Source organism: Echinops telfairi, unplaced genomic scaffold, assembly GCF_000313985.2.
Source record: "Echinops telfairi isolate 266 unplaced genomic scaffold, ASM31398v2 ScPeMD7_7400;HRSCAF=8409, whole genome shotgun sequence".
Classification (NCBI taxonomy): Eukaryota; Metazoa; Chordata; class Mammalia; order Afrosoricida; family Tenrecidae; genus Echinops; species Echinops telfairi.
The window spans coordinates 9,985,141-10,004,858 of NW_022111300.1; the positions used below are offsets into that span (position 1 = coordinate 9,985,141).

At 46.0% G+C, this 19,718-nt stretch overlaps 1 protein-coding gene across 2 annotated transcripts in view; it reads left to right on the plus strand.

Moving 5' to 3' along the window:
- TTC39C (tetratricopeptide repeat domain 39C) overlaps positions 1 to 18,743 on the plus strand; it is a 72,889-nt gene extending 54,146 nt beyond the window's left edge. For both annotated transcript variants that reach the window (XM_004702909.2, XM_045296153.1), the window contains 6 exons: positions 2,669 to 2,778; positions 4,998 to 5,121; positions 10,160 to 10,257; positions 14,020 to 14,124; positions 15,540 to 15,578; positions 16,114 to 18,743. In XM_004702909.2, coding sequence (XP_004702966.1) covers positions 2,669 to 2,778; positions 4,998 to 5,121; positions 10,160 to 10,257; positions 14,020 to 14,124; positions 15,540 to 15,578; positions 16,114 to 16,203 — 566 coding nt within the window. In that variant the 3' untranslated portion in view covers positions 16,204 to 18,743. The remainder of the gene's footprint in view (positions 1 to 2,668; positions 2,779 to 4,997; positions 5,122 to 10,159; positions 10,258 to 14,019; positions 14,125 to 15,539; positions 15,579 to 16,113) is intronic.
- Positions 18,744 to 19,718: the final 975 nt, after the last annotated feature.

Sequence of the window (19,718 nt, forward strand, 5' to 3'; positions counted from 1 at the left end):
TTTACCTTCAAGCCTTTAAGACCCCATCTTTTGATAACCAGGCACCATCAGGTTTCTTCACCACATTTGCTTATGCACCCATTTGTCTTCAGCGGTTGTGTCGGGGAAGGTGAGCATCATAGAATGCCAATTTAATAGAAGAAATTATTCTTGCATTGAGGGAATACTTGAATGGAAGCCCAATGTCCTTCTGCTACCTTAATACTAAACCTATAAATATATGCACTTAGATCTATTTCCCCATCTTCATATATAAATATATTTGCATATGTAAATGGCTTTATTTAGACCTCTGTAAATGGCCTTTGCCTCTTAGCTCTTTGAAGGAAGTTCTTATGGTGAGACTCTTCCGTGTTTTTCTCCTAAAGAGCCTCAACCCACTTCCTTTGTGTCACCTGTGTGTATGAATCGTCTCTCTATTTAAACAAGCTTGAAGCATGTCATGTATCTTTCTGTTGGGGTCATTAGCTCCCGGGTGACAAAGGGGCACGGGTTGCGGGGAGTCTGCCCCCACCTTGGGTTACCTGCTGACCCATTCCCTTCAAGTCTGTTCAACTCAGTCAACCCCATGTGAACTGTAGGGTTTCAACAGCTGGGCTTTATTTTGGACGTCGATCACTTGACCTTTCTTCGGCAGCACTGCTGAATGCACTAGGCATTTTAGCACTGAGCCCTGGTGTTGTAGTGGTTACACGCTGCTCAGCAGTTTGAAACTACCAGCAGGTCCTCGGGAGAAAGGCTGGGCTTTCTACTCCCGTAGGCGCGGAACAGTTCGTCTTGGAAACCCGCAGGTGGGTCACTATGAGTCAGCCTTGACCTGATGGCAGTGAGTTTGGTTTGGTTTTGGTTTCTAACAGGAGAGGAGCCCTGGTGGTGTAATGGAGTCTGCACAGCCTGCTAACCTCAAGGTCATCGGATCAAAACCAACCAGCTGCCTCAAGGAAAAAAGAGGCCTTTTGCTCCCATAAGAGTGACAGCCTCAGAAACCCACAGGGGCAGTTCTACTCTGCCCTATGGGGTCACTCCTCGAGAGCAGTGAGTTTGTTTGTTGAATGAGAGAAGTAGTTTTATAATTTAGTTGCTTTTTTTAACCCCCTCGTGTATGCAGAGAGCGTTAAAGATGTGCTGCCACCTGGTGGACAGTAGAGCTGTCTGCAGCCTAAGATCTGTAACGCTATGGAGGTTCCGGATTACAGAGATACACACACGGTGGAAGAAATCCAAGTGGCTGTACATTTTCTTTCTTTCTTTTTTTAACCCAGAGTCCTGGTAGTGTTGTGATTACGTGTTGGGTTGCTAACTGAAAAGTCAGCGGTTTGAAACACCAGCCACTCCGTGGGAGAAAGATGATCCTCTCTACTCCCATAAAGAGTCAGTCTCAGAATCCCACAGGGCAGTTCTACCTCGTGCTAGAGGGTCTCCAGGGGTGGGAATGGGAATGTACTTGATAGCCTCGAGTTGAAACAAGCTCTCCCTGACCCTTTTCAGACATGAGAGGGTCTCTATCTACTAACAATGAACTCTTCTTAGACAACCACACACTATTCTTTCCCCTAGAATTCAAGACATGTTGTATTAGTCTGCATACTTTGGAGAAACAAATCCACAGCAACTCATATATAAGAGAGAGTTTTATGTAAAGAAAATGTGCATCACGAAAACATCCCAAGCCAATGCTGGCCAAGGCCACAAGTCCAACATTAACCCATTAACCCAACACCAGTCCACAAAGTCCTCCACCTCACAAAACAGAGGCAATGATGCTGACTGCAGGAGGAAAGCTGAGTCAGTGAACGAACAAGCATCTCAGCACTAGCAGGGGTCTCCACACGGCTGCTCCAGCACCCAGGGCTGCCTCGGGATAGGTCCACATAGCTTCTCCTTGGGGATGTCTTGTAGGAAGTCAATCTTGCAAGCTGAAGCAGGGAACTGCTAAGGCAGCTGTACCCAGTGCAACCATCACAAAACAAGAGACCTGAGAACTAGAAAGGTGAGGCTCACCACCCATTTATCCCTCTGCCTTTCAATTAGCCCCACATGTGATTATCGGCCAGGCTGGCACAATTAACCAACTCACACGTCAAACAATAATACCTGTTTATTCTTCTGAATGTTTAGATTTGATGAGACATCTCCCCCTCTCCCCCTGCCTTTTTCATTGCTGTATTTTAAATGAGATAGAATTGGCTGACAGGGGTCAACTGTGCATCCCAGATGTCCTATAATTCCTCTCACTTTTAACTAGCTCCTGAACAACTGGTGAGCAATCCCCTTTACTGCCACCCTAGGGGTTGAAATGGCTATCGGGTTAGCTCTGACTCCTGATGAACAAGGGGCCCTGTATGATGCATCTTCACACGCTTTGGTGTGATTGAGTCCAGTGTTGCGGCCACTCTGCATTTTGAGAGACCCCGAACCTTGGGCCGGGGGCTCATCCTCCGGTGCCATCGTGGGCAGTACTCTGCTTGGACCCACCAGAGTTTCACGGGCTAACTCTCAGAAGCGGCATGCCAGCCTTTCTTCCTTGTCTGTCTCAGTGTGGCAGCTCCACTGAAGCTTGGCCACTTCTGGATGTCTTCAAAACCGCCGGCCTTGTCAGTGACTGTCTGAGGACAAACAGAATGCGCCAGCCTTAGCACTTAAGAAACGCACTTGTGCTTTCTTACAGTGTGTCAGGGAGCCACCGGTGATGTGGACGGGGCACAGCTCATCTTTAAAGAAGTTCAGAAACTCTTCAAAAGGAAAAACAATCAGATCGAACAGTTCTCGGTGAAAAAGGTAGGCTGCAGCCTATTGCTCTGGCGCATTGTTTTGGGTGGGCATTGGTGTCGCCAGTGCTACTTTGGATAGATTTGGGGAAATGATATTCAAGCTCAGAGACTTACTTGCAATGGAAAACGCAGTTCAGTTGCTGGGGAGGGAATTTTCTCCCCTGTCATTCTTCTACTCTGCAATGGAAGTTCTGGATTTGCTGCAAATAGCTAAATAGCTGCTGCTGCTGCTGCTGCTGCTGCTGCTGCGCTTTCTACTTCTGCCACTGCTGCTTACTTCTTCCGCTTTTTCTTCGACTTCTAGTTTTTTTCTTCTATTTCTTTGCTGCTTCTGCCATTTCTTCTGCTTTTGTTTTCTTTTCCTCCACTCCTTCTGTTTCTCTAACTTCCTCCACTGCTGCTTCTCCTGCTTCTTCCTCCTTCTGGTTCTTCTATTGCTGCTGCTGCCTCTCCATTCTGTAGAGCTGATAATCAGATCCAGGGAGGGAAGTGTCCATCCTTTGAGAAGATACAAAGGAGCAGAGCTGAGGTGAGAGGGCAGGTGGTGAGCACACCATATTTTGACTTATAATAAAAAAAAAGAAAAGTGTGCATTAAATAACCCACCTGCGGAGACAAGCACCTCCCCACCCCCACATCCCAGTCTATTCTGTAGTCTTAAGAATAAAACTTGGCTGAATCACCTCGAGGGACATGGCCCCTTACTTCAATCTTATTTCCCCTTGATTTCAGTCCAGTCTTTTTTTATTGACTAAATAGTGCAAACGTTTAATACGTTGTTTTAGACAGGGTTCTCTAAAGAGATAAAACCAAATTGCTGATAATTTAATATATTTATTTATAAAGATAATTAGATATATAACAAGAAATGAACTGTTAAATCATATACAGATAAATATATAATACAAGAAATAAACAGTTAAATTATAAAGCACTACAAATGGCTCAATGCAACTCACTCCCGTGAGAGAGAGTTGTGAGAGACTAGCAGTTCTTCAAGTCCTGTCTGCTGCCAGATCTTCCTCTATTTATAGAGAGAGCTAGGCTATGTCAGCACACCAGCCAATCAGAAGGCAGGTCACCAACTGCCAGCCAGGTCACCGACTGCCAGTCCCCAGCTCCAGAGATGTCTTAGAAGGGACCTCAACTTACAGCGACACAGTCCACAGGCTAGGCAGTGTAGTGTAAATTTACAGGTAGTGTAGCCTGTAAATTGAGGCACAGGACAAGCAAGGCAGCCGCACACTGGTCCGATGATCAAAGAGTGAGAGACAAGAAAGGCAAAACTCACCAAGCCATTTATCTCTCTGCCCTACAGTTAATCCCACTTGTGTTTATCGGCCAGGCTGGCACAATAAACTATCTCATACGTCTTAATTAGATTGTATTGTTAAATGCAACTCAGAGTACTGTATTTGGGACTAATGGGGAAAACTGGGACGCCCATCACAGCGTACGGAGGCACCCAGTTGTTCATCCATAGAGATCCACTGGACCTGGTGACTTACCTCTTCGTCCCCCAGCTATTATGAGTCTGCAGGTTTAAACTCAGATGAATCTAGTCTCGTTTTGACATTTCCAGAGGACATCCTTGATCTTGAGAGTAGATCGTGTTGAGCAGTGAATGACAGGCACCCATCCTAATACGTCAAAAACGGGAGAACAAGTTTCCTAGGAGAGGGCTTGTTGTTCGTTGCCATGGTGCTGGCGCTGGCACGGAGTGACCCATGTGTGACAGAAGCACGTGCTGGCCCGGCCTGCTCCATCTCTTGGGCTTTGGCATATTTCAGTCTGTGGTTGTAGCAAGTGTATCGGCCCATCTCACTACGGGTTCTCCTCACCTGCACTGGCCTTCCACCTTCCCTTCCCCGACAATTGTTTCCTCCTGATGACTCATGCCATTTAAGGTAGTCCAAGCCTCGGCCATAGGCTTTTCATTGGCTAATTTTTCGAGTAGTCTGCCAGACCTTTCTTCTTAATCTTCCCTCGTCTGGAAACTTCTGGCCACCATGGGTGACTTGGCTGGCATCTGAAATACTGGTAGCATAACTTCCAGCATCACGGCCTCAGGCCAGCACCACGCTGTGACAGAGGAAAGGGTGGGTGGTGGGTAAGAGTGGGCAGTCACTCACAAGTGACCTGTGTGACTTACGCGGCTCAAGAGTGGATTTTCATTTGGATTTGTTGGGGGGGAAAATGTAGCCTCATCTTCCTTACTACTTGCAGGCGGAGAGATTTCGGAAACAGACACCAACCAGAGTGCTCTGTGTGCTGGCCTCGATCGAAGTGTTATACCTGTGGAAAGCCCTCCCCAACTGCTCCTTCCCCAACCTGCAGAGGATGAGTCAAGGTAAAACCAAACACACCCATCGTTTGCTGGCCCAGTTTTCTCCCACTTCACACGCCCCTTCCTGACTCTGGCCACATGGCTGTCACTCTTGGATACATGGTCCAGGGACCCAAAAACCCAGTTGCTCAGGCGATAACAATGAAGGGCACTTGGTTCCGGGGACAGGCCTGCCTTTGTGGGTGTTTATGATGCGTGCTTAACACCGGTGGTGGTCATTCTGTGGTCCTGGAGGTTTCCAGAAGCACCCATGCTTTCCATGATGTGGAACATTCCCTCCACCCCTAAAATGCCCCTGAGACCCTTCTAGCCAACCCTCAGGGCAAACCCACCACCGCTCTGACCTTGATCTCTGTAGAAAGTTTTGCCTGTCTTTGAACAGCCTCGTACCGATGAGCTCAGACTGGATGTATACGTCATTGTACCTGGTTTCCTGTGTCCAGTTGGATGCAGGACTTGCGTGTGTTGTAGCCTGCACTGATACCTGGTGCTTTGACTTGTGCCGTAGTGTCTCACGATAGGACGCCAACCCCCTGCTGCTGAGCCATTGCCATCTGGGGAGACCCCAGAGCAGAAGTGCTCTGTAGGATTTGGGGATTATAGTCTTTTCAGACGCAATCACCGGGCCTTGACTCTGGGGTGCTGTTCGGTGGGTTCACACTGCCAACCTTTAGCTCAGTAGCCGAGTGGAAACCGTTGTGCCTCTCATGCTTCCTGCACATGGCTATAGCGATGTCACACTGCTTGTATTCAAAAACATGCCCGACCGGTGGACTTTCTGTTTGTTTCTGGTGTTCAATTATCAGGAAGAAGGCTTCTATAAACATAAGCATACACGACTTTGTTGTAAATTTATGCATTTAAAATAACCGAAGGCCCTCGGTTAGGGTAATATAACCTTGGTAAAAATCATATTTTAATAGTGGTAGGAAGCATTCATTGGAGGAATCAACCCAGTCTTTAAATATAATTGGGTTTTTTGATATAAGATATTTAACAGTAATTAAGATAGAAACACAATATGAGAGGGCTTCAGAAGGGGGGGGGGGTGTCATTATCTTTTCCTTCCATTTTTTTCCCCTCGAGCTTTCAGAAGCCCTTCCTCACAGACGGACAGTCACTGCCAGGCACGACCAGGAACAAGCAGTGCTGAAGTGGGATTTGACTCCACATTCTTTCCACCCGGTCCTCGGGATGCAAGTGAAACGAAAAGAAAGAAAGTCAGTTTTATTTGAAAGGCTTAATGACACATTCAGATGGCACCTGATATTCGGGAAAATTATGCCATTATCTTCACTCTGCAACCCCAACCCCCTAAAAGCCAAGCCCACCGCCACCGGGTCCCTTCACCGGGAGCCCAGACAGGGTTTCCCAGGCTGGACAACTCTTCAGGAAGTGGGCAGTCTCGGCTTGCTCTCTGGGAGCAATTGGTGGGTTTGAACCCCTGAGCTTGCAGCCAGCAGCCCCACCCCTAATCCACAGACCCCCCAGGGCTCCTGCTGTGCAGCCTGGAAGGAGGAAAGGCAGTCAATGTTGCCAGACCCGTTTCCTTATGAGAAAACGGAGACTTCGAAAGGAGATTTGCACTGATCCCTTAGGAGCAAGTCGCCATGGTGCCGGGCAGGGGATCAGACATCGGGGAGCAGGCCTTCAGCTCGTCCGCCCAGAGCTGCACCCGCTGCGGGGAGTAGTTCAATGATGCTTCTAGGAGCATGAGCCACGGAGAGACTGCTGCGTCAACAGCAGAGGGCAGGCGTGCAAGACCCAGTGGCCATGCAGAAAATACGTGGTTTTGGAAATGTGTTCTTAATCAGCTCTGCTGCCCTTTGTGAGCTAGGTTTAATGTCTTGGCCTTGTCCCCGAATAGTGGACACACACCTGTGAGAACACTCGTCCGATCTCTCATATGGTTTCACTCGCTTGGGACTCATCATGGCACTCTCCCACCTAATTCACAAGGAAAACAATCATCCAAATATAAGGCTTTAGCCACAAAATCACCCTGCTGGATCCTCAGCGTCCCTGGAGGATGCTGCCTTTTGTCTCGTTCTAAAGGAGGAAGAGAAACAAAGAGGTCCGCCCTCAGGTGTTAGAGACCTGCCAGGGAGGCTGCCCTGGAAATCCAAGTCAGCTAGCAGCCAGGGCCTGCCAGAGCAGTGGCCTGTCACTGGGGTCAAGTGTCATGCTGCCCAGGGGGCCATTTGAGAGGAAATAACCATTCTCTCGGAGGCCAAGGTTCTGCTGGGTTTGTTACAGAGAGATCTGCGCCATTTAGAAACCTGTTTGTTGAAAGACGCGTAGAACTCTATGATTGGTTGTCCAACTCTGCCACAACTCAGGAGTTTGAACAGGGTCATAAGCCACTCGTGCAAGGGTCACTTATTTAGTGGTAATTAAGATAGAAATACAGTATGAAGGGCCTTCAGAAAGCTTGTGGAAGAAAAATTCATTCTTTTCATCCCCCACCACACCCCCTGCTCCCTCAAAGAGCTTTCCACCACCCCCCTGTATCAGACAGACAGTCATTGACAGGCACAGATGAGAACAAGGAGTGTGAAGTGGGATCTGACTCAACATTGTCTCAAGAACTTCCTAGGAATCCCAGTGCACACTAGCAACACCGATGCAGTTGGTCGGGGACATGAGAGCTTTCTCAGAGAGAGCAGGAGATAGATAATCTCTTTGTATCTTTGTTAGGTGTTAATCCAATCTGCGAGCTGCCCGTTCAATTACATTACTCCCTGGTGGTAAGCCAGATGATCCAATTTGACACAAGCCTGCAGGGAGCAGCAAGATCTTTATATAGAAGTAGATCCCAGAGGAAGGTTGGGATGGGTCATGTGGATCCTGCGTAGCTATTAGAACCTTTGCATGAAGCCCGCCTTGAGTCCTCAGCAGGAACGCCCTTTGTCAGTGGAGCTAGAGTCTTAGATCCTGTGGTTTCATGCATAGCCTGTCCTGCCCACTGACCCCTCTCCACTGCATCCTACCTCTGCATGTTTAAGATGGTCTCTCTGTTCTCATCACAGCAGGCAAGTTATCATATGAAAACCTAAGCCATATCCTGGCAGGAGCCCTGGTGGCATCGTGGTGTATGCATTCGGCTGCAACCCACAAGGTCAGCAGTTGGAAACCATTAGCCACTCGTCGGGAGAACGATTGGGCTTTCTACTCCTGCAAACAGTTACAATCTCGGAAACCCACAGGGGCAGTTCTCTGCCCAGTAGGGTCAGGTCACTATGAGTTGGCATCAACTCGATGACAGTGAGTTTTGTTTTTGGTATATCCTGTCAGTCCACTTCTCAGATAGTGGCCACTCACCTCACTCAGGCCTGCTGCTTCGGCCTGTAGTACCCTGCACCCTGCACCCCTGCAGGCTCTGGTATCTCTCACTGCTCATCCACCTTGCTCACTGGGGTCCACCTCACCTCTCCTTACTGCTATTGGGCACACCAGCCCCGCACTGGCCACAGGGCCTTTGTATTTACATTCCCGGCCAGAATGCTTTTCCCCACATCCACATGGTGTGTTTCAGTGAAGAGTAATCTGTATCTCTTGTACCCTCCCACCCCTACCCCCCAACTTCCAGACCTTTTTAAAAAGCCCTAGCAGAGGTACACTCATTTAACAAAAAGTTTCACTTGCTTTTCCCCCCTCTTTATCTTCAATATTTGTCCCTCCCACAAAGTGTGAGCGATACTTCCTAGGGGCAGGGATGCAGAGATGTTGCCTGTGCTGACCACTATGAAATTCCAGGCACACCTAGAACTGCCCGGTATACAGGAGTTAGTCAATAATAGAGAATGAGGCATGAATGGATTGTATTTTGTTCCCTAAACTGCCACCTCTTTATATGCGGCATGCTGGGATTGGGGAGGGGATAGAGCCCCTGCTCCTGTAGCTCAGACTCGACTCTCCTTCACACTTAACTTCGACATCACTTGTCGAGCCCAGCTCTACCAGTAATGTTTATTCTTCATGGTTGAGCGGTATGTGAAAGTTCATGGAGAAATGGATTGGAAAGAGAATGGAATTTTTCCATAAACCGTTTCCCCCCTTACCCAGTATGCAAGGAGGCTTCAAAAAGTCGGGAGAAATGATCTTTCTTTTTTCTTGTTGGTTAACTTTGTATTGGGAATTCAGTGGACGTTTACAGAATAAATCATCCGTTTTATGTCCAACCAATCACACCCATCTTGCTCCAGCTCCTCCATTGCAGTCCCCTCCACACCATCGCTCCTTCCCTCCTCCCTGTGTTTCCTCTTCCCATCCCGCCTCCTTTCCTAACCCTCGGAGCGTCGTCCTAGTTTGACTTGGGAGAGTTTAGCTTCAGACCTGAAGGGTGACTGAGAGCCATCATCTTGGGGGTTCCCCCAGCCCCTATCTAACCAGGGAGTCTCTGGTCTCTGGTCTCATTGCTGATTGCGAGTTTTGGTCCACGTTTTCCTCCCACATGTTCCCGGGCCTCCTAATGGGAGCCTTTCAGAGCAGTTGCGGGTGGTAGACAGGCACCATGTGGTTCTCCCGCTCTGAGGGTGGTTTCTGTAAACTTTCTGAAGCTCCTTCATACATGTATCGTGTATACAGATGCGTGCACACACTTGCGCACACGCATGTGTAGTCATATCAAGGCTCAAGTGCCTTACGGACTTGGGGAAGTGATTCTATCACTGCCTTCCTTGCTCTATTACCTCCACCGTGTCTCACTTCCCACCTTTCTCGTCTCCTGGGAGAAAGCCAACGGCATCCGCTCCCAGAGCCTGGGCCCAGAATATACAAGCTGCTTGATGTGAAGGGTTGCGGTCTGATCCCTCCCCGAGCTCACGACAGCACCTCCTACCACCTGTGCAGGCGTCGGCTGCGTGTTTGTTGACATCCCTGTGATGGAATCTTGAGTCTCCTTGGCTCTATTAAGTTTGTCTCGTGCCCCTTTCCTTGATGCTCACCAGTGATTGAGAAAGGGCTACGTTCCAGGGGCAGCGGCACGAGGGAAAGGCTTCCTGAATGTTCCCTGAATGTTCTGGCTGCTCTTCTCTTTCAGCCTGCCATGCAGTGGACGATTCGCATGTGGTTGGATTAAAGTATTTGCTTCTTGGTGCCATACACAAATGTCTAGGAAACTCCCAGGATGCTGTTCAGGTAAGCGGTTGCTATTGTTGTTGCGGCTTCTCAAAATAACCCATGGACACCTCCGTTTACTCTGGTAAGAAACAAAAAAACCGATAATGCACTAAACAAAGCAAAAGCTCTGACAGCGAGGCAAACATTGGCCACTCTGCTTGGTGACTGTCATTTCTCAGACGCTGGGAGCCGACGATGGCACACCTCAGTTTTCCATGTAACTTTGGTGGAGGTGGGGGGCGGTGGCGGTGCTTTGCTGGCACTAGCTGGTTATCAAAGGACAGTCTCATTTGGCGTTAGGGAGAAATGAGAAGGCAGGTGACTTGGAAGGATTCGCTGGAGCCTCGTAGGTAAAGAAGACAAGCACATGAGCAGGCGTCTCGGTGCACGTCTGCTTCCCTCTCGCTCTCCTTTTGCAGATTACGCAGGGAGCCCTGCAGGGGCGGGCTGGGTTGTGTTGTTGTTAGTGCCGTTTTGGAGGCTCTGACCCCACATACCTGGTACAAACACCACCACCACCACCACCACCCCACCACCACCCCCACCCCCTCACCCCTGCACAGTCCTGCGTCATCATCACAGGAGTTGTTACGGTGGAGCTCATTGCCGCAGCCACTGTGTCATCGACCTCATTCATGGCCCTCCTCTGTCTCACTGACCCTCTACTTCACCAAGCGTGATGTCCTCCTCCGGGATATGCCTACAGGACACGAGATCGTCTCGCCAGCCTCTCTTCTCAGGAGGGTCTCCTCTTTCCAAGACGCATGGGCTCCGTCTTCTGGCCATCCACGCTGTGTGCAGTATCCTTCGCCAACATTTTCAAAGGCGTCTCTTCTTCTCCAGCCTTGCCTATGTAGACATTGTCTGGTGTCCACATGCATATGAAGGGATCCAAAATACCGCGGCTGGGGTCAGGCACACCTTCGGTCTCAGAGTGACATCTTTGTTTTTAACATGTCAGAGACGCTTTTGCTGCAGATTGACCCAATGTGATCTGTTACTTGATTTTTTTGACTGCTGTCTCAATGGGCATTGATTTGGGGATTCAAAGAAAGGGAAATTGTTGGCAGCTCAATGCGTTGTGTTCATCATGAGGTTGCTTATTGGTCCGGTTGTGCGGATTTTTGTTTTTGTGTGTCGTCGTCGAAGTATCCCTCCACCATCCTCAAGGTCGTTGTCTTTGATCTTCAGCAGTTAGCACCTCAGGTCCTTTTCACCAAGCAGGTTGGTGTCATCTGAAAATTGCAGGCTTATGATGTTATATGACGTGAGTAAGAATCATTTGCTATTCTCGAAGCTAGCTGAAGGAAGTTTTCTGTATTTTTAATTTGTCTTCCTGGGTTGCTTTTCAATAATTATATTCCAGTGTGCATGGGTTTAGCTTTTTATTGTGAACTGGGTGAAGGTTGGCAAGAGCTCACCAGGTTTTCATTCAACAATTCATATATGTTTTGTTTCGTCTGGTTGATGGAAGTTCCCATAGTAAAATGTCACTCTGGTACTTCCTGTGTCTCCTGTTTCCCTTCCTCCTCCTCTCCTAACCCTTCTGAACTTCAGCCTTGAGTAAATGCTGCCCGTTTGATCTCATATGGCGCATTCTTCTGAGGTGTGTGTGCTTTGCTGGTACATGGCGCCCCTTACTGTTCGGCTGACCATGGAGCCTCAGGTGAGTTCATTTACAGTCTTAACGAGTCTGTAAATGAGGGGCCATCGTCTCAGGGGTTTCATCCATCTCTGAGACTAGTATTCCTGTTTTGTTTCTTTCTTAATGGTTTTAGATCTTTGTCCACACGTTTCTCCCATTCTTTCCAAGGCCTTCTGAGGTATCCCTTTAAGAGCAGTTGATCGGGGGAAGTCAGGCACCATCTAGCTCTTCTGGTCTCAGCGGCTTGGAGACTGTGTGTGTGTGTGTGTGTTCCATTGGACCAGTGTGTGTGTGTGTGTGTGTGTGTGTGTGTGTGTTCCATTGGACCAGTCATTCCCATGCGTCCTCCATTTCCTTACTCTTACCTTCTCCAGCTGGGAGACACATGAGATGGTCATTCATGCTATTTTAAGTCCCAGTTGCTACTCAGCAAAGTAGGATGTCGCATATTGTCTTTGTCATGCCAGTTGAGTGCCCCTCCAAGTCATAGGCCGGGACCCCAGGCTACGCAACTCATTCCCTCGGGTGTTTGGTTGGGTCTAAGACGTGTTTGTGACGTGGCCCCCCCTGTGCTTCACCATCTTCACAGATATCTTTTCAGCCAAGCTAAACACACAGGGTGAAATGCCCTCTCCCAGACCTGTATGTTTCATCTCTTTGTGGGTGTGCGCCCCTCTTCTCTCCCTCCCACACTTGTTCAGCCTGCATCTCTGTCCACACATCATTTGGTAGGTCAGCATAATTGTCCCGGGTGTGTGTATCACAGGGCTGGTCTCTGTTGGCCTTCACTCTGGCACTTGCTCGGTGTCTTTTCCCTGCCTGCCCCCTTTCGGCTGACCTCTCAGTTCCTGAATGCATCGCTCACGCATGTTCACACACGGCTGCAATTTTCCCTCCCTCCTCTTCCTCACACTCCTGGTAACCATCGAAGACCATGTCTTTTAGTATGAACACCTTTCTTGAGGTCTCCTAACAGTGGTCTCCTGTCCTGATTTGTCCCTGTTGATGAGCTGCATCCACTCCGCATCATGCCCCGCAGGTTCATCCATGTGGTGCAGTGTTTCGCAGATTCGTTATCTTCTTGAACATCGTGTGGCCTCTGACTGGGTGTGTGTTACTTCTCTCAGGGGCACTTACCTGGTTTCTGTCTTTTCTGTTACTGTGAAGAGTACTGCAGTGAGCATGAGGGGCCTGGATCGAGTGGTGTCATCGCTATAGTTTCTCTAAGACAGATACCAAGGAGAGGGATCTCTGGGTCGTGTGGTATGTCTGGTTTCTGACTTTGGAGTGAAGTACCATCACCGCGTCCACACTGGTGATCCCCTTTTAGAATCCCACCTGCAGTGTCTGGGGGCTCTAGTCTCCGGGCCCTCACCAGCATTTGTTTTTTTCTATTTTTTTGAGCCTTGTTATTAGTGCTGGGGAGAGGTGATAATTCATTATTGCTCCAATTTGCATCTTTAATGGCTAGTGATCACATGCATTTCTGAATGTTTGTTTGTTGGCCACCCGACTTTCTCCTTTGGTAAAGTAACTGTGTTCTCTGCTCATTTTCAGTTGGACAGCCTAGTAGTGGGAGACTTTTGACATTTGAATCCTAGAGCATTGATACACTTGTATTATAATTATTAATTACCATCGCCACATGGAGTAAGATAGAGTTGTTATTATTACAGAGCTCCAAATGGCTTCTTTTAAATCTTATGTTTAAGTACCAGCAAGATACTTAATGGGCACAAGATGGTTCTTGGTGTGTTTGTTCTGTGCTTTACGTATAAAAATTGGGGTGTTCAGACTTTGAGATACAGAATTTCTTAGTAGTAAAGTCAATAGAGGCTGGTGTGTTTCCTGAAAAAAATAAATAAATAAAAGCTTCACATGGGCTGGCTAGTGGGTAACATATCATGGAAGAAGATCGCCAGATGTGTCTGGGAAGGAGAATGGAGAGATGAGAATTCTAGAAATACGGACTGGACTTAATGGAAAGAAAGGAAGATGAGGAAAAAAACCGTAATACTGAATCTAGGAAAAAAATGAGTCTTAATTATTTGCCCACCAATTGAAGATTGTGATGTGCCTGAAGTTAAATAGGGAAATGTATTCAGACCATTAACACATGTGTGATTTGCATCCAGTTCTTTCAGCGTGCTGCTAAAGATGAGTTGTGTCGTCAGAATAACTCATATGTTCAGCCCTACGCCTGCTATGAACTTGGCTGTCTTCTATTAGACAAACCGGAGGTGAGTTCCTAGATAATTTTCAAATAATCTCCCCAACTAGAAATGGACAAAACATTCCTTATCCAAAGTAACTTGGCTGAATAGAGGAGGGGCCTTCAAACAATTCACAGAGAATTCCCACGGTCCTGATTGCATTTTTTTCTATCAGCTTTTGAAGCTACTGCGTTTTGCTCTTTGTTTCCCTGGCTTTTGCTTGAGAAAAGTCCAAGCAGCTACTAAACCTCCTCACTTGTCAGAGGAGACGATCTCGCCTCAGGAATTAGGATTACAAAGTCACTTTTTAGATAATGATTCACTTGAGGGGAAAAATAGTGCCTTTTTCAGAATGATCTGATGTGACGTGGCTTTTTCAGAAGCGCACTGAATTAGATTATGATCCTAGTCTGGCTATTTTGTGTCTGGCACTGATTAAGTTACTTAACCACATAGTTCTCTCCGAATCTGTAGTATGGATTTTCCAGGGCCAATTAAATAAACGTTAATAGTGAGATAAAAGAGCCCAAGTAGTTTAGCACGCAGTTGTTAATCAAGAGGTCAGCGGATTGAACCCCCAGCTGCTCAGCCCGAGGCAGGTGTAGCCTCTGCGTCTCCAGAGTTTGCAGCCTTGGAAGCCCTGTGGGCGGCTCCACGCTTTCCCGGAGGGACCTGTGAGTGGGAATCCACTGGATGGCCGGGGTCTGGTGTGTTTGCTCTTTTTGGTAGTGAGATAAATAAGAATAATATGAAAATAGGTATATGAAAATAATAGGTAGGATTGCTAAATTTTTGGATTATCATATAAATGTGATTGTTACTATTAATATGTATATAGCTAGTGCAATGAGGTAGATTTTAGTTCCTGGTGTTTTGTTTGTTTGTTACAGTAGTTTATAGTAGGATTCCAGTGGTGCCTGAATTTGTTTGGCACCTTCTATTAGAAACTCGGGTTATATAATGCTGGCTTTATAAAACCCTATTTTTTCCCCCATTAAATTTAACTAAGCTTTCAGATACTTCAACTGTGTGAAAATTAGGCTAAATTAACAGAAATATGACTGTAGTCTAATTATTAAGCATTTAGCCCACAGATGGGCTGTTAGTTTGAAAGTTTTTAATTAAAAAGCCTTTGAAAGTCTCATTTTACCAAAACAGAAGACAGTTTTTGTCAACGTGGGTAGAAATTACTGGGTACCAATGACATTTTTACTTTCAAGATAGTCATAGAATGTATGACTGTATATGTGTGTGTGAAGGTATGTATATAAATATATATAGTGAGTATGTATACATCTATACAATATAATATACACTCTATTGCGAGAAATATAAATGCAGTTGAGTTAGCATATCATTCTGTGATGGTTTTTCCTGCGTATGTGTGTGCCTGTGTGTGCATCTATTAAGAGGTAACATATATGTATATTTTGCATCCATAGACTGTCGCACGAGGCAGAACTCTACTTCTTCAAGCAAAGGTAAAATACTGAATCTACCATTGTCCTTGACCTGTCTGACCCTTTTTAGGGTACCCTTGAGTCTGAATTCAAGAATGCAGAATAAATATTCTGGTTGGAAGGAGAAGTGTTCATTAATTGAATCAGCCAGAACTTGATTTGGAAGCAACATCACAGAGGTCATAAGGCATTCCTATCCTGTAGTTCATCCGATTTCATAAACACCCTGCTCTTCCCTGCTTGGGAAAATAACTTGATTGCAGAACTAAGTTCTCCAACCAAGAAGTACTAATAGTAACTTACAATGAGCATGCCTTAAAAGGACCACTTCCAGAATGGCCTGTGGAAGTTTTCCCAGTGTGAGCAACATGGATAGTCGGTTGACATTTCCAAAAAGAACACACCGTTTGAGATTTGGGGAGTGGAAAAAAACAGGTTGATGTGAAGCCTTTACTAAGAAGGAAGGGCTCTTTCTTTGGGAAGCACCAAACCTCGTGTGATTTATCTTGTAGTGTTTCCTTTCCAGTCCCATCAGTGTTTGTGTTTGGCCTTGCAGGAGGACTTCTCGGGCTACGACTTTGAAAACAGACTGCATGTGCGCATCCACGCGGCCCTGGCGTCTCTGAGGGAACTGGTTCCTCAGTGACCAGCCCGGAGTTCCTGCTCTGTCCTTCCCACCCAGGTTCTGCACTTTAGAATAAAAGCAGAGGACAAAGCTCTGGTGAAGACCAGCTTCTCTTCTGAAAACCACCTGTGCCACAGACACGTTTTCCAGTTAGGCTGATCCATTTAAAAAAAGAACACCTCTTCTTTGGAACGTATAGCTAAAAATTAATAATATTAACAAAAGACAACGATAAACACCTGGGAGAGGGTGAAGTGACCTTGTTCACATATTTTACTTTTGTGATTTATTATTTTTAAAATAAAGTCAAACTAAGTATTGAACCTGTAATCTTGTAGAAAGCTGTAACTGTAAGCACATATCAGACTGGGTAACGTGGAGAGATCCCTGGACCATGGCTAACAGTATCAAAACATAGTCTCTGTATTGTGTTTTGAAAAAAAATAAACGTGCTTCCTAGTCTTTTACTTTTACCCTCAGAATATTCCTGGGCATGATGTAGCCCAGATAGTCTTGGGCCCCATTTAATGAAACTCAGGCATACAAAGCCAGTTGACTTCCCCAGTGATGTCTGCAGAGTCAGGAACAGGCTGAGGATTTCCTGACCGCCTGCGGATGCGCTTTCATTGTGAAAAAGATCCGTGTCAGTAACACCAAATCCCACGTTCTCCTCATTCAAAATCAAATGCTTTTCAGCTGAAGTTGAACCATCAAAAACATCTCCAGATTGTCTACAAAATGTTTCCAAACGAAGAACGTGTTCATTCTTTCATTGAAAGCCAGCCAAATGAAAGGAAATAGAAAATAATTTTACAACCAAAACTGTAACTCTCTTTTGCTAATCCATTAAAAAGCCTAGTCTGCAGACTAGATATTTAATACCTACAATTTAGGAGTTTCCATTTATTTGTGATATTGAATTACTAACTTTTAGAAATCTTTTACCCAGTTACATGAAAAGGTTATTCTTGAATGAATAGATATATATTTTTTGCCTCAACGTATGTGTTGGTGAATGATTTGCTGAGCTATATGTTGCCAAGATTTAATTATTTCCCCCCTTAGCTCAGGTTATTACAGATTATCAAAGGAATTAGAGTTATTTTTCTAGTCCCTTCTTGCTCATCTTTTGTTGTCATTTCCTTGACCTCCAAGTCCCCTCCTCGCACACCTGTGATTTTGAAGGATCTAAATACCTCCATCACTTTGGAAGAATTTTTGCCAGAATTGTGTGACTAAGTTGGCTCTGAAGGTGTGATTTTTCAACAATTTCTTTTGCGCTAAAGGATCCTGTATTAGACTGTCATTTCCGTACCTGTCCTTTTGGCTGAAGCACGGCTTCGTGTGAGGTGAATATGGCGGTGCGTCTTTTTCCCTTTCGTTTTCTCGAAGTAGAACCTGAGAAAAGCATCCAGCATGCTGGCCGACTTCATCTGACGTCATAGGGGGTTGGCGGAACAGTCGTTTCTCTGAAAGAAGTTGTTCTTCCGCACTGACGTTGACTAAACTCTCTTCGTGTGTCCTCGTCTCTGACGGACCACTTGGGAGGGGCGCATCCCGCAGGATTTATGCACACTGCCTTCCCAGGGGCCTTCTGCGAGAAGGGGTGCTGCCCCAACCGTGAGGGGGGCTGAGTAGTGTCAGAAACCAAGCAGGTGCTTTCTGACAAGAAACATGGGTGTCTAACAATGCCGGATATCATCTGGGTTGGAGGGGAGACATTACGAAACTTTAACACATGGGCCTTTTTCTTGTCCACAGTCAGAGTCAGATGCAACAGAAGTGTCCTGGTTTCCAGGTCGCGCTAGCTTCCCATCGTGGCCGGCCACAGGCTGGCTAACCACCTTCCCGGGACGCTCTGCCTGTGGAAAATGTTTGAGTTCTTCCTCTCGGTCAGGTCTGCCCCTCTGCAGATCCCATCTTCTGCAGGTTCCCCTGTCTATGGAGAGCATTCCTTCGTGAAGCTTGTGAAACCCTCTGTATCGTGAAGTTCTTGAATTTCCATGCATATAGGATTAGGACTATTATTATTTGAAGATTACCAAAAAAAGAAAAAAAAAAACCTTCCCTTTACAAAATTATTTACTACTGGCTTAAAAATAACTTATTTCTCCAGAGAAATGTCAAGAATTTAAGCAAGTTTATGTTCAACTCACGTAACTGGATAAGCAGCGTTCCAGCACTGTCCATTCGATTTCCTCTAGTAGTCAAAGAGAAAGCCTGATTAGAAACCGTCCCTCCGGGCCCTGGTCCATATGGCTCCTGTGATATATCTGTGATAACATGACAGCATGAAAACTTTGTCGATGGTGATTCTAAAGACGACAGCAACCAAGCCAAGATTCACAAAGTTCTTGCTCCACAGTGAGCGTGGGTATACCAGACCAGTAGGTTGACTGAAATCTGAATGTATTTTTGAGTTGAATCATTCCCAGCAGTTACCTGGCCTGTGTACTGTGACTTATTTGACCTGTGAACTGACTGTGATCTACCGAGTAGCCTGGTTTGGCGTAAATGGCTGTTTAACCCTTGCTGATGAAGAAAATAATATTTAAGTGGAACTCTGTGTATATGTGTGCTTTTTTATTTCCTGCTACCATCCCTGACTCCTCCTCCCCCTTTCTCATCTTGAAGGCTTTCAGATAGACCTTCAAATTTAATAAGTGTCAGATACACTTTTATGTTAGCTTATACCTATGATGGAAGAAATCACCAAAGTATGTTGCCTCTTCTAAGCATATATTTTTATAATATGATACATTTGGGGCATGGTCTAATAATAACAATAATATAATGTCCATCTTGCTGGTTAATATGTAAACAAGTTTACCGTGACTGGGTTAGGCATCTTTTTTATTTGAGCTCATGAACACGTCTCTTTCAGATGGCACAGAGAGGAAGAATTGTCACCTGTTGTCTGTGACAATGACTTACAGGACTGTACTTTCATATTTTTGTCAAAATAAAGGACAGTACACAACTGAATTTTAAATTAGACACAGAAACATACATGCGCACATGTTTCCTATTTAGTGTGTAAATGCTTTCCTAATTGACAGCTTCCTTAAGCAAATAATGGTGGTAAATATTGAAATATGGCTTTGTACCTAAGAAAATACATATTCATGCAGGTATGATGTACTGTTTGGCATTTCGTATATTATTTTGAATTACGTTGGTGGTGTAGTTTGTGTTAAGAGCTTCCTGGTTTAGTGAGTTATGCATTGGGCTGCTAACCACAAGGTCAGCAGTTTGATCCGACCAGCTGCTCCTCAGAAGAACTATGAGGCTTTCTGCTCCCATAAAGATACACAGCCCGAGACAGCCAAAAAGGCAGTTCTGCTCTGTCCTGCAGGATCATTATGAGTCAGAATCGATACAATGCAATGCTATACAAGGGGTACACCCCCCCAACCTAGGTATTTAATTTTTTTTACAAAACAACCTTATCACCTTCAAAGTACTCTCCATTACACTTAATACATTTGTCAAATCTGCGATTCCATACTTGGAAACATTTTTGAAACTCATCTGTT